Genomic DNA, 14,880 nt, shown 5'->3' with positions numbered 1-14,880 from the left:
GAGGGCAGATGGACAATTCTAGAAGATCTGGTACCACGCTCTCCTGGCCCAATCCGGAGCCACAAGGATCATGCGGGTCCCGAACCTCTGCAACCTCTGCAACATTTGAGGAATGACAGGGACTGGAGGAAACGCGTACAGCAGCGGGAATGACCAATCCACCACAAACGTTTCTCCTACGGCTTCTCTCGGAGGAAATTCCCTTGAGAAGAATCTCTCGCACTTCCGGTTGACACTGGTGGCGAAGAGATCCACTTACAGGGTTACCCAAAGGGCAAAGATCTCCAGAAGGACTTCCTGAGCCAACTCTCACTCGTGAGAGACTGTGCTCTGCCTGCTCAGAGCGTCCGCCGCCGCGTTTTCGTCTCCAGCCAGATGAACTGCAGGGATCGAAAGACCTTGTTCGATGGCCCAGAACCAGAGCTGCATCGCCTCCCTGCACAACGGGAGAGACCCTGTCCCCTCTTTTTTGTCGAGGTAATGCAAGGCCACTGTGTTGTCCGTCATAATCGGAACACTTTTCCCCCGTACAGTCGGCAGAAAAGCCTTCAGGGCAAGCCTGGTGGCTCTCAGCTCTGACAGGTTGATGTGGAGTCTGGACTCCGACAGAGACCAACGACCACTGATGATCAGCTCGTTGGCATGAGCACCCCATCCTGTGAGGGAAGCATCTGTCACAATCGTCACCTCTGGCCATGGTTCCCCCTTCACTAGGTTCCTTTCGTCGGCCCACCATAGAAGATCCTGTTGCGATTGAGATCAGAATCTGAATGGGATCCGAGAACTGGGACCACTGCAGTTTGAGAGCCCATTGCAGAGATCTCATCCGCAGACTGGCCTCCGGCACCAGAAAGATGCAGGATGCAATGAGGCCCAGCAACCTTAGGAAGTAGAAAGCCGGGAGACACTGGGCACCTTGAAACTTGTCCACCATCTGCACAATGTGATGAGCCCTGATCTGGGGAAGCGAACACTTCCCCAGGGCCGTGTTTAGCACAGCCCCGATGTACTGGAGCTGTTGGGAAGGTGTCAAATGCGACTTCTTGAAATTCAGGGAGAAGCCCAGCCTATGAAGGGTGCGGCAGGTGAGACCAAGATGATCCAACACTTGCTCGGGAGAGCGTGCTCGGATCAGCCAGTCATCCAGGTAGGGGTAGACGTGAATCCCCCCTCGCCTGAGGTACGCTGCCACCACCACCATGAGCTTGGTGAAGACCCTCGGGCGGAGGTCAAACCGAATGGCAGGACCTGAAACTGAAAGTGTGAGTCACCAGCCGCAAACCTCAGGTACTTCCTGTGCTTGGGATGAATCGGCACATGAAAGTATGCATCCTTGAGGACAAGAGACACCAACCAATCCTTAAGTTGAAGGGCCTGGAGGACCTGAGAAAAAGTAACCATCTTGAACTTGTCCTTCCTGAGAAGTTTGTTCAACCAACACAGTCCATGATGGGTCTCAACCTTCTGTCTTTCTTGGGAATCAAAAAATATGGGGAATACCATCCCTTTTTCCTCTCCGCCACAGGCACTAGTCCTATGGTGCCTTTCTCCAGCAGGGATAGGATTTCCTGCGCAAGGATTCGAATCCGGATGCTTCAAAGAGAGCTTCCCCGGTGGATTGTCATGTGGCCACTGAAGGAAAGGAAGGCAGTAGCCGTGGGCTATGGTATCCAGAACCCACGCATCTGAAGTAACGGCACACCATTCTCCGAGATGCTGTGCTAGCCTGCCCCCAAATGGCGAACCATGGGACATGGCCTCATGACTGAGATGTAGCGGCTGCAGCAGTGCCTGATGGCAATGGGGCAACTGCCCGAGTGGCTTTGGCACCACGATTTCCCTGACCACCACGTGTACTTTTTCGCAGACCCCTTTGACTGGCAGCTCCTCTTGATCTACCAAACAAGGAGTAGTATCGAAAGGAACCTCCCCTCCATTGCTGTCCCCTAGAACAAAAAGGTGGAGGTTGCCGTACTGCAGCGCTCAAAGACTTTGCTGCAGTTTAGGAGGTCTGCAACTTCTCAAGGCTCCCGTCAGCCTTGCTGCCAAACAAATGAACGCCATCAAAGGGCATGTTCAGAAGACGGGATTGCAAATCTGGGGCAAAACCCCACTTCCGCAACCACGCAAACCTGCGTATCATGGTGCTCGCAGCCATGGACCGGCTGACACTATTTGCCATGTCCAAACCCGACTGAAGGGATTCAGACATAGTATCCTTTCCGTCTTGCACAAGGGCCAGAAAGCCATCCCTTTCTTCCCCCTCGGGAATATGCTCAGCCGCCAAAGACGCACAGTTCCACAGAGTGTGTGTGTAAACTTCGACAAGGCACAAGTGGAGTTGGCAGACTTCAACGCCATACTCCCAGCAGAAAATACCTTTCTCGCCCAACCATCGAAGCACTTGTCGTCCCTATCAGGAGGGATCGTAGGGTACGCAGCCTGCTTCGAGGTGGCCGTCGCCGCCTGCACCACCAAACTCTCGGGAGTAGGCTGTGATAAGTAGCAGGGGTCACTACTGGATGGGCGGTATTTTTTCAGGAACGACCTGTTAACTGCCGACAGACTCTCCAGAGCAGTCCAAGCCGCTGCCACCCTCTTTTTCAAAGCAGTGTGAAATGGCAACAATGGGTCAGTGGATGGACCCTGATCCAGGATATCCGTCAAATCATCCTGATCAAACTACACTGCGGGGGCAGACCACCCTAAGTACTCCGTCACCATCGACATGAGACGCTGATAGGAAGATTCAGCATGCGCCCCAGGTTCCGGTCGTCCAAACTCCACCTCCGGAGAGGTGTCAAGGCCACTGCCATCATGCAAACACTGACGGAGTTACTCCATCTGACTATGCCCAGACAAAAGGTCATCAGGGACTTCAGGATGCACATGCAAGCCCATCTCCTGAGGAACAGAAAAGGGCTCAAAAACAGGCCTCACAGACTTACTGCGAGCCTTCCTTGCAGGTTCCACAGCCCTCAGGGGCACCACCGGAAAATCCTCCACAAATGGCGTCGAGGGTGCCAAGGGAATCGGCGTTGATGACGACCGAGGCGCTGATGCCATTGATGACTTCTTTGAGGGTGGAGCCCCTAGAGTCCTTCGACGCACACGGCACCGACGACTTCTTCGAGGATGGAGCCCCAAGAGAGTACTTCAACGGACACGGCGCTGATGGCGCCGACGCCTTCTTCAAAGGCTTCACAGGTTTCGATGGTCTCGATGGCGTTGAGGACTGGGACCTCGACCTGGCACGGCTATGGCGATCTCCCTTGTCCGATCGGGACCTCAATGGCTCCCGATGATCGTGCTGACCTCCCGACCCCAAAGGCGAGCGAGTGGTGGGCCAAGCACGTTCCCTGCCGGCTTCTTTCGAAGGAGCGGACGGAACTGTGCCTTGCGACTGAAAAATCGCTAACATCTGCTGGCGGAATGAATCCCATTCGACCAGCGATGAAGACTTGGTGGGACAAGTCAACCGTCTGGCGGAGTCCTCCTCCGACGAGGACGGGGAAGGCGACCGGTGACGGCGCTTCCTAGAATGCCTCGAAGAGGCAGAGGAATGGCGGGAACCACTACTAGATCGAGCACTGGATTTTCGCCGATGCTCAGAGTCGCCCCTAGAGTCATCATTCGAAAGCGCAGCGGACTTCGATTTACGGGGCTTGGACCCCTTTAATTTCCCCTTATGCTCCCGCAAGGCCTTAGACGACGAGGCACCAGAGGCAGATGTTGTGCGGGTCCGTGATGGACATTTTCGACCCGAAGTCCCGACACTTCTTAAAGCCCGGCCTTGGGGCAGTAGAGGAAGATGAAGACATTGTTCGAAGAGAAGAATTGAGCGCGCCGAGATTCCGAAGCAAAAACGTTTGCGGAAAAAATGGAACTGAGGCTACGGGCATTGTGTGTCCTATATATAACATCCGGTGACATCAACCCTCGACGGAGACCCGCGAGGGACATGGGATTGACGCTATCGACGCAGGACGCCCTCTGCTGAAAATTTTCCGAAGCAGCTCAGGTGTGGACATTACCTGTCATAGATATGGAATACGTCGGAGGACACAATCCCCTCAAAATGTGGGTTGGTGCTGAGGGAGGTCACGACAGAGTGCTAGTGCAAGAGACATCATATGTGATCAGCTAGACCAAAAATTGTCATACGTTGTCACTGCATTCTAATGGCAGAGGTGTTGAGGCAGGTCTGGTGCAAGGGTGAAGTGGTTATGTTGTCCATTAGATGTTTTAGTTTAGATTTTCACTTGGCTAATTAGGGGAATCAGGCCTGGGGCTCTTCTCTGACCAGTAGCGGCCATCTGAATATTCAGCCCCTTTGTTACTCTCCCTTCTTCCGTGTTCATAGGGTTCATGTGTGGCCGCCTAGAGTGACTGGGATAGATGACTATGTGGGCATCCTCCTCCTCCTTTTGTATTTTTAATTATTTGTTTGTATATAGCGCTTTATGCCAAACCCCTTTACATGATTAAAATGGTGCAACAAATGTCAACATGAAGAAAAACAAGTAAAGCATTGGAAGATAAAAGGTGTTCTTTGAGAAGAGGAGGGGACAGAGAACAGAGCCCCCGTGGAGAGGGACACTAGATGTTAACTTGCTGGATATCTCCTTGTGACTATACTTCTTGCAGGCACATTCACCCATTCTGCTACATGTGTCCCACTGTCAGCATTTACCTCAGAGGGTCAGGTGATCATTCCTCTGGTCAGTGTGTAACTATCCCAGGAATAGCAGCACTTCCCCAGCATTCTCACAGCCTTTGCAAATTAGAGCATGCATACATGCAGCGAGGACTGTCTTCGATATGTTATTTCTCTTGCTGCACGAAATGCTGCTGCCCACATAATCAGGAACACAAGTGAAAGACTAGAGTGCTTGCCACAACTAACTCCACTCACGTCCCTGCGGTAGTTTAGTTTGTTTATTTGTATAGCGCAACCAAACGCTGGGGTAACTGGGCGCATTAAACGTATAGAACAACATAAGTTACAGAAGGTTGTACAAACAATATGACAGTAATACATACAGTAAATAGCATGTGGGTCCAGGTTACAGGATGGTCTGAGTCTTAGAATAGCACAAATGTTATAAGATGGACCAAGTTACAGAATGGTTTGAGTCTATGGATAACACCAATGTTGCAAAATGACGGAATTTAGTGAGGGCAGATATCAAATTATGTGTGTCTAGGTGTCGATGTGGTACTTGTCCGGGATTAGTATTGCTGGGTCGTGAGCAGAGCCTTCGTCTTGGCTCTGAACGACCAAAACGATGAGTCGGCTCTAACGTCCGTGGGGAATGAGTTCCAGCATTTCACAGCTAGCACAGGGAAGCTTGCTCCCCCTGCTGTTTTCAGGTTGAACTTAGGAATGTTTAGTTGGTGCAGATATGCAGATCTGGTCGGTCTAGAAGTGATATGTCTGATAAATTTATCTGATAAGTAACGTGGGGCTGTCAAGGAGAGACATTTATGCGTAATGACGAGTGATCGTAATTTAATTCTGTTTAGCATGAACCACTGGTGTAATGGAGGCCCCCGCAGCCCCTGTGGTGTGTGGGGCCCCGTTAGCACATGTCCTGGGAGAGGGCCCCACTTGGAGAAAAGAAAAACATTTTTTTTTAATATTTCTTTTTGAATTCACTCTGCATTCATAAATAAATAGTTTCTGCAACAGAAATACTTTTTTTTAGGAAAGCAGAGTGTCTACAAAAATAAACTTTCTTTTTGAAGTCCGAGGTTTCCCCCCACCCCATGACATGGAAGACCCCAGGCTGGAGGCCTCCATGTCATGGGGCCAGGGGAGCCCTATGACTTCAAAAAGAAATAGTTTATTTTTTAAGTCACTCTGCCTTCATAAAGAAATTATTTCCGTTATGGCTCAGTCCCTAATGGAAATAATTTCTTTATGAAGTCAGAGTGACTTCAAAAAGAAACAATTTATTTTTGAAGTAATAGGGCTCCTCTCAACCCCATGATGTGTGTGTGTGAGTGTATTTTGAAAGTGTGTACTCTTAAATGTGTAGGTGACTGCCTGTGTGAGTGTATGGTAAAAGGGTGCACAAAAATGTATGGGTGGCTGGGTGTGCATGCGTGCACAATGAAAGGGTGCACACTTAGGCAGCCTGCATGGTGAAAGGGTGCACACTTAAATGTATAGGTGGCTGCCTGTGTGAGTATATGGTGAAAGGGTGGACATTTCATTTAAATGTATGGGTGGGTGCCTGGGTGTGTGTGCCTCTATGGTGAAAGGGTGCACGCTTAAATGTATGGATGGCTGGGTGTGCGTGTGTGTGTATGGTGAATGGTGCGTGTGCCTGTGTTCCGGGGCGGAACAAAACCTACATTTTGAGGGGGCTGATCCTTCACCGGCGGTTGGGGAGGGGAACACTTATTTGTGTGGGGACATCTAACTTCTTTACACATTTTAATGAGACTGTTCTAGTGCGACTTCAATGTTACAAGCAGTTAACTCTCTCCTTTAAGTCAGAAAGCACCCAATTATGGACTGATGTGAGAATGAGAGGTCTCCTGTCCCCTATCTACCCTTCCAATCACTCCCCTGACATGCATTTACTAAACTAACATAACAATTTAAATTGCCTAAAAAATGTGATATTTGAATGCAGGTACTAACAGTGAAATGCTTTACGTTAGTTATTGCTGGGCCCTTGTTATCAGCGAAACCCAGGTGCCGTTTAACATCTGTGTCCTGTTCTGTCCGGCAACTGCTCAGCCAGGTTGAGTCAACATAGCCCAACATTTCAGGAGGGAGTACTGAAGCCCAGTCAACTCAATGGTGTTATGCCACTACTTGTGTTTAATGCCTTGATTACTTATTTGTAATCATCATTACTCCTAGCCCTATTCTTCCTCGTCCCTGTACTTGTGTATGAGGCAATCTGCCTCATACACAAGTACTGGAATGAGGTAGAGGTGCATGGAGGTAATGCCTGACTCAGCTACCTGTAATTTTATTTTCATTACTCCTAGTCCCACTCTTCCTCATCCCAGTACTTAGCTATGAGGCAAGGAGCCTCATACGTAAGCTCTGGGACAAGGAAGAGGGGCGTGAAGGTAATTCTGGGCCAAGAAGTTGATTTTGGAGGTTGGGGTAGGGGGTGGGAGGGAGAGGACCTGTGTGAGGGGCAGGATTGTGCGATAAATCATAATGGTTGTCCGTGTCCAGGCTAAGCAGGCATGATATGTGTTATTAGTGGCTAGAGTCATTTTGGTGCAGCCAGTCTAGTCATTCCTCAGTTTAGTATGACTTTTCTTTTACTGAGCATTTCTGATAAAGCAGTCCTGCTAAGTGTAATTACCTAGCTAGACTGGCATTTGGGTACTGCCAGTCTAGCCATTTCTTACTGCGGCATTGTATATTTTTCTGGGCATCTGTGATAAAATATGATATCATATGATATAAGTCATTTATAACATGCCTGTACACAAGTGTTTCTAGGCGTGACAAGACAAGGGAGGGAAGACAGAAGGAGGACAAGACAAACAATATTACTAAGCCTTGTGTCATTCAGATCGTGCATGTGTGAGAAAGAGACATGCAAGGGGAAAGGGAAGGGGGAAGTGCAAGGAAGAGGGGAGGGGAAAACATGGCAGTAATGCTCTGAGTAAGTGCAGCGCGGCTCTGGGTAGTGCAAGCAGAACAAGGGGCTGTAGGGTAACAGTTACAGCCCCTAAGTGTGTGGTAGTCCCAGAGGCAGTACAAGGGTGACTGATCAAGAAAGTGCCTGGACTCAGTGAGACTCTGAAGCAACCAGTCGGTACAGCAGACAGGTAGGTCGGGTAGGTCAGCAGGGGAGGGAGAGAGAGAAAGCAGAGGAGAAGAGGAACGTTTTGAGATGCTTCGGTACTTCAGGTGGTCAGCTCAAGTTTGAGAAGGGCAGGGAGGCCATTCCAGAGGGAGGCACCTGCAGATGAGAGAGGTCTACCCCCACTCTCTGCCTGGAGAAGCGTCTAACTCTTAAAGAGTTGGCGCTAGCTGGGGGAAGGGCTCGAGAATTAAGGTATTTAGAAGAGAGCGTTGGATGCAGTATGGGGCCTGACCCCAGAAAGCCTTGTGGACAATGCAAAGGGTCTTGAACTTGATCTTTGCAACCACTGGGAGCCAGTGAAGAGATTTCAGGGCTGGAGAGATACGATCCCTGCGCTTGAGGCCAAGGATAAGTCTTGCAGTCCTGTTCTGGATTAGTTGCAGAGGGCAGAGAGTAGAGGAAGGCAAATTGAGAAAGAGGTTGTTGCAGTAGTCCAGCCTAGAAAAAAACATGGCTCTGGAGACAGCAAGCTTCTGGGGGGAAGTGAGAAAGGTAAGAGTCAATTTGAGCAGGAGCCGCTGGTAGTGGGACTTCTTGGCGACGTCCTAGATGTGAGGAGAGAAAGAGAGAGTGGAGCCGAAGATGACACCAAGGTTGTTTGCCTTGCAGGAAGGCTAAGGAAGAGGGCCCAAGGTGAGTGGACAGAGTGAGGGAGGGAAAGCACGGGCACGGGTTCCAGTGAGAAGGATCTCTGTCTTATTGGCATTAAGGCAGAGATTGTTGGAGGCGCACCAATCCTGAATCGCATATAGACAGTCAGGAATAAGCGAGGGAGGAGAGGAGACTGAAGGAAAGCTGAGTGTCATCCGCATAACACTGAAAGTTAGAGGAGAAGGTAGAGATCAGGTGGCCAAAGGGGCCAAGTAGAGGTTGAAAAACCAGGGTGAGAGGCTGGAGCCATGGGGAACGCCACAGGTAGAAAGAGAGGTGACAGAGAGAAAGGGACCAAGTTGAACCTGGGAGGGGCAGTCCAAGAGGAAGAAGGTCAGCAAATCCAGGGCCTGATCCGTGATGCCCAGGTTCTCACGTAGTCGATTGATCAGGATGGCGTGGTTGACTGTGTCAAAGGTAGAGGAAAGATCCAGAAGGATAAGGACAGAAGTTATGCTGGAATCAAGGTTAGAGAGCAGATCTTCACACGTGTTCAGGAAAGCATTTCCCATGCCTCTGGCAGCTCTTAAGCCAGACTGATGGGCATGGAGACAACCAACAGATTCAGTGTGGAGAGTAAACTGGGAGATGGCCAGCTTTTCCAAGAGTTTGCCCAGGAAAGGGCTGATGGAGATTGGGCAATATTTTGCCGGGCAGGTAGGATCGGCAGACGGCTTCTTGAGGAGTGGGTGCACAAGGGAGTGCTTAGGGGGAGAGGGGAACGTACCAGTGGTGAAAGAGTGATTACAGAATCAGCCAGGGCTGGGGCAAGGGTGTCAATATGGTCCTTGATGGTTCTGGAGGATCATGGGAGCACCTGTTTGGACAACACTTTCATAGATCTGACTTGTCTAGAAATTTTGTTGGATGTCAGAGAGAAAGAGGAGAAAAAAGGAGGAAAGGTAGAGATGGCCAAAGGGGGGCCGAGAGAGGAAGAGGGAGAGGAAGAGGAGATAGAGGACAGGATGTCCAGAGTTTTGGCCAGAGCCATACACAGGTGCTGGAGGGAACAGGAGAGGTAGAGACCACAACAGGATTGACCAGTTCCTTGCAGATTTTAAAGAGTTTGGTCGTGTCGTTAGAGGCCGCAGAGACCCGGGCTTGAATGTGTGCTCTCTTCTTGATGAGTGTTATTACTTCGACTGGCATTTTAGTGCAATCAGTCTAGGTATGTCTAAATGTGGCCTGGCATGCTTTACTGTAATGTTATTACGTGTCTACATTGTGCAGCCAGTGGGACATGTTTTCAATGTGGCATGGCATTTTTTATAGCAAAGCATTAATGTTCCTGTGCATTGTTGGTGAATTGCTTGTATTGGATTGGTGTTACCCTACAAAACAATTGCAAACACTCTTGCTCTTTAGCCATTTTTTCTCAGCAAATGTGCTGTATATTGCATTAAAACACATATTGGGCCTCATTACAAGTGTGCCGGACCGATAACAACAGTGCCAGTAAGCCTACCGGCAGACTAAGTATCTGCCTGCCGGAGTAGCTGTGCCCGGCAGGTCTGACCCTGCCGGGCAGAGCACCCATGGTATGCAGACCATGACAATGGCACCGGAACCGTTATTAACGGTACCGGTGCTTGTGTGTTCCCCATTCCCATAGAATCCTATGACCAGCAGCTGGCTTCCCGGCTGCAGGGGTTGTAATACCCCGGTGTTACCGGGAAGTCAGGCGGTGGTAATTATTTTCGGGTCTGACGGCAACCCGCCAGTATCACCGGCACGGTTACTGCCAGACCCATAATGAGGCCCATTTATATCTTTCTCCTAGTACAGGTTAGGCATACCCCTTCAGCAGCACGTTCATGCGTATTGGCAAGCTTGATAATCTAAGCCTGCCGTGGCACAACACGTGATTTGTTGCCGAGTTGGGGGGCCTCAGCATGGCTCACAGGGGAGCCCCCACATTTTGTGTTACGCCACTGGCACAAACTACTTTCCAGAGAGAGCCTTGGACCTCTGAAAGGTCCACACCTTGATTACTACTTTAATCATACATATTAAACAATGCTATTTCTGTAATCTTTGGTGCGCAGGCACGCTTCCATCCATTATGCAGAAAGAGATAGCAGGATAAGGGCTGATGCTTAGTAGAGTCTGATGTAGGTCCAGTGGTGGGCAACGGAGAGAATGGCAATTCTTGCGTAAAGGACTGCATTGAGGCAAATGATATTTTTCAGCTATTGAAGGAAGCGAGAGAAGCTGTGATTGCCCTTGCCATCAGAAGCACCAACCAATCTTTGACACGGGTTGGGACAGGCAAAACAAATGCCAACAGTTGGATTCTCTGAGAATATGCCCCCATAACATCCAAGGAAAGCATTCGCACGAAGACTGGGGAACACCGAAGATTTCATGACCTGAATGAAGCTTAGAGGTCAAAATGCATTCATGAGTTTGCATGAAACCAGACACAAATAATGAAGAGGAAAAAAATCACGAGTTCAGTTCGTTCACAGAAAGTACTCCAGGAGCTATTCAGGCTGGGAATGCATAAAGGTGACAGTTCAAAGCATTAATACATTTCCAAGTGTGCATCGAAAGCTGTGATCACATACATTTGAAATGAAACAGTGTGTGAGCGAGCACCACGAAACTGAAATGTTCATATGCTATATGCAACGCTCTCAGGTGGCATTAAAACATTCCATTTTGGAAATGAAAGAATGAACACTGTTAAACCCTCTGTTGCGTAGATACTCGCGAGCACACACGTCATGGGAGAAGGAGTACCTGTGGAATGCTGAGGTCCTCCAGCTGGTCCTGGCCAATCTCGCCGAGCTGCCGAAATGTCATGGTAAAGTCTGCCTGTGTGTCCTCCATCAGCTAGGGGCGGAAAAATCACAACGTCCTTACGAGAAATCGCTTCCGGTCGCCAAAAGGTCAGGTGATATCAGTAAAATAAGGGAGACGGAGAAGAACATAAATATACTCACGTTTAAAAAGAATTCAATTAAAGTTTTATCGCCTTCGCTTTCTCCCAGGAGGCCCAACTTAGCTCTGAACAGTTCGTAAAACCTAAAGCAGTGAGAAGACAGTCATTAACCACAGGCAATACTTGAGATGTTTGAAATGTCCTCTATCAATGACCTACCTGTTGTAATATAACTGTGGATAGCCTTCAAGGACGCGTAAAGCCCTGTAAAAGGAATTCAAAAAACATGTTTGTAAATCCAACGAAAACTTCATTGCACTCAATTTAATTGTTAGAGGATAGCTGGACCGGCCAAGGTGGGGACCAGCCCATTTCAAAATGCTGTGTGCCTTCCCCAACACTCGGCGTAATTCGTTCAAAATGTTCATTGGTCAAGGCTGACACATTCGGCAAAGTTCGTCCACATTTACGAAAGTGTTTTTACTTATTGGGGCTTCTGACAAGTAACATGCAAAACATCCCATTTCCAATGTATGGGCTTGCTTTCCTGAGAATTCTACAGCAGCTTGTTTCCTTACTGCTCTTAAAAGTGGGGAATGGTGGAACTGGATGTTAATTGGTGATCAGCCCACTTGGTTATTGCTGCTGCTTGATGCTGTGCTATCTGATCAGGGGGGAAGAGGGAGGGAGGGAGGGTGCTAATGGAATTTTGGACGGATGTTGCTGATTTTAACTGTCTAATGGTCTGTTTTTTGGGGAATTAGTGGGATGGATTTTGCTTTAGCTCAAGGATGATTTTTGGAATCAAAAGGCTAAAGGTTTATTTTTTGGTGGAGTGGATTTTGCTGTAGTTTGTGGATGTTCTTTTTGGAACAGAAATGTTAAAGGTTTATTTTAAGTTAATGATTATTTTATACATATTTGACTTTTAACCAATAAAACATATCATAAAAAATAATAATAATGTACTACTGCTGCATCATCAATACTTTTAAAACATGCAGACAAATTACAACAGAGTTCACAATAGTGTGAAATAGAAGATAGGTATATCAGTTACTTTTCATCTGGAAAGTTATCCGTCTCCCAATATGTACAGTGAAAAAACGATGAAAAAACGACAAGTGATTTAGAACCTGCTTATAAAAGATGTAATGAGTTCTTACTTTACATTTTGTTAAATAAATTCACATTTTTACATCCCAAATTTGTCATATCCCATTATCATGCCGTATGTAAACCGTGTATGGTCCTTTAGAGGGACCCGAGTTAATCGTTTTCCGTTGCCATTTTGTGCACATAAAATGTACACTGCACGTAGTATAATTAAACATAATGTAGAGTATGGCACTCAACATCGCATGCAATGAAAACTAAAGGTGGCTTGATAGCATTCTAAGGTGTAGAAGGCCCTGGGCGAACCCTGAACCAGAAATGTCCTTCGACTTGTTTTTATTCAACGTGGACCCACATTGCACTCTGCAAGTGAACATGGCAATCAGGCCCATCCCCTCTAGCCCAGCCCCCTCCCCCACAACCCCATAAGAAAATGTGGAAAAAAGGGTTGAACTGGTGATTTGAAATACACAAATATAGGGATTAAAAAGTAGTATGAGACATCAAAAACCTAAAATACAACATCCATGTATTTATTTGTATTTATTTATTGTATATAGTTCTAAAAAGAACTTTTGCAATACTTTGACATGAAAACTACCAACATATCAAACTTAACATCTTTACAAATCCATCAATCACTTATTTTTTAATATAAATAGTACAATTAGTGCATCCTACATCGACAATACTTCTTATAAATAAATATGAATAAAAGCAATTAATCATATTATACAATTTATAACTGAAGCTATTCTTCACCAGTCCCATAAATGGCACGATGGACAATTCACTAGTATTTGAAATGAATGCGATTCAGAACCGGCAACCAATGAAGGGAACGTAGACAGGCAGAGCACCCACCAATGGGAGGATTGAGTAGCAACACTAGCAGCAACATCTGCAGACAATGAATACAATGCATTGGCTGTGCAAAAAAAAGGAATTGGTAGTAGTCCATACTGCCAAAAATGAAGAAATCAACGACTGGAGCACGCATAAGAGCTGGTTAGTACAGAAGGACATTCTGAAGGATTTTAATGTTAAAGTATATAGATTGACAGACCGCACTGATTTCAGCTTCGGCGGACAGAAATCTTATAGCCAAGGTCTTTTACCACTCAAACCGGGGCAGGAAGAGGTCCAAGTGAGGAAGGCCAAACAGAGGTCACTGATGGAGGACCTATGACCAGCACCTCAGTCCTGTCCCTGTTCAACTACAGACATTTGTCGCTCATTCAATACTCCACAACCTCCAAGCAGAGCCTGAGGCGAAGAGCAGTCCCAGGCTGTGCGAGATCCATATGAATGATGATCTGAGGAGTGTCGTCAGCGTAAGAGCAACAAAGGAAACCGCAGGGTTGGATGAGCTTAAGTGGCTGAATATAAAAGTTGAACAAAATGGGCTAAAGGGCAGAGCCCTGTTGGACTCCACAGACCAGAGGAGCCCAGCAGAGAGATGAGGAAAGAGGAAGAGCAATTGGGCCTGATTCGTCAAAAAAAGCTGAACCAGGACAACAATGTGCCATAGACAGCGACTGGATTCAGGTGGTTAAGCAAGATGGTATGCTCAATAGTGTCACAGTCAGCAGATAAGTCAAGCAAAACAAGTGCTCCAACGCTGCCCTGATCATAGTCGTATATGATCATCAACTACAGAGAAGAGCAGTTTCTGTGCCACGACCGGGGAAGAAGCCAGTTTGAAAGGGTCAAAGAAAGACGCACGTTGAAGAAAAGCTCTAAGCAAAGGGGTGACCAAAGATTCCAACAGTTTCATCAAGAAGGAAAGAAGAGCTATATTGGGGCGAAAATTAGCAGGAAGAGTAGGATCCAAAGAAGATTTCTTCAATAAAGGAATCACTAAAGCATGTTTCAAAAAGGATGGAATAGTCCCAAATGTAAAAGAATGATTAACAACCTGAGTGACTAAGGACGCAATAGAAGGCATAATCCCTTTAAGAATGAAAAGATGAATGAGGTCCAAGGGAGAAGCAGATTTCATACGGTTGGTGGCAGCAATAACATCAGTTGGCACAAAGACTTGAAAACTATCCCAGAGATTGCCTGGGCTAGTTTCACGGGCTCATGATTAGCAGATCTAAAACCCAAAAATAGAATTCTATCTCAAATAGTCATCATTTTCTCAGTAAAATAAATGGACAGAGAGTTGCAAAGAGTTAGAAAAGGAATACTATCAGTTGTGGAGGAGGTATGGAGGAACAAGAGCGCACCAGAGTGAAGAGCTCATTAGGTTGGTTAAGGACAAACTCCACCCGAGCGGTATAAAAAACGCACTTTGCCTCATAAATCTCTTTTGTGATAAATGGTTGTAGCGTGCTTAAAGGAAGCCTTAGCGGCTAGGCAGTAAGTCCGTCGCCATTT

The 14,880-nt window shown here is 47.4% G+C and overlaps 1 protein-coding gene across 7 annotated transcripts in view; it reads right to left on the bottom strand.

Annotated features, from left to right (window-relative positions):
- The window catches only part of LOC138569804 (protein adenylyltransferase SelO-like), a 1,380,025-nt gene that overhangs the window by 250,335 nt on the left and 1,114,810 nt on the right, over window positions 1–14,880 (bottom strand). For all 7 annotated transcript variants that reach the window (XM_069648140.1, XM_069648139.1, XM_069648135.1 and 4 more), the window contains 3 exons: window positions 11,602–11,646; window positions 11,444–11,525; window positions 11,241–11,333 (listed from right to left, as the gene is read on the bottom strand). In XM_069648140.1, coding sequence (XP_069504241.1) covers window positions 11,241–11,333; window positions 11,444–11,525; window positions 11,602–11,646 — 220 coding nt within the window. The remainder of the gene's footprint in view (window positions 1–11,240; window positions 11,334–11,443; window positions 11,526–11,601; window positions 11,647–14,880) is intronic.

This window comes from Ambystoma mexicanum, chromosome 2q (genome assembly GCF_040938575.1).
Source record: "Ambystoma mexicanum isolate Mex_15411 chromosome 2q, UKY_AmexF1_1, whole genome shotgun sequence".
In the NCBI taxonomy this organism is placed as follows: domain Eukaryota; kingdom Metazoa; phylum Chordata; class Amphibia; order Caudata; family Ambystomatidae; genus Ambystoma; species Ambystoma mexicanum.
The sequence above is the reverse complement of the archived record's forward strand: the minus strand, read 5'-3'. Positions and strand labels throughout refer to the sequence as shown.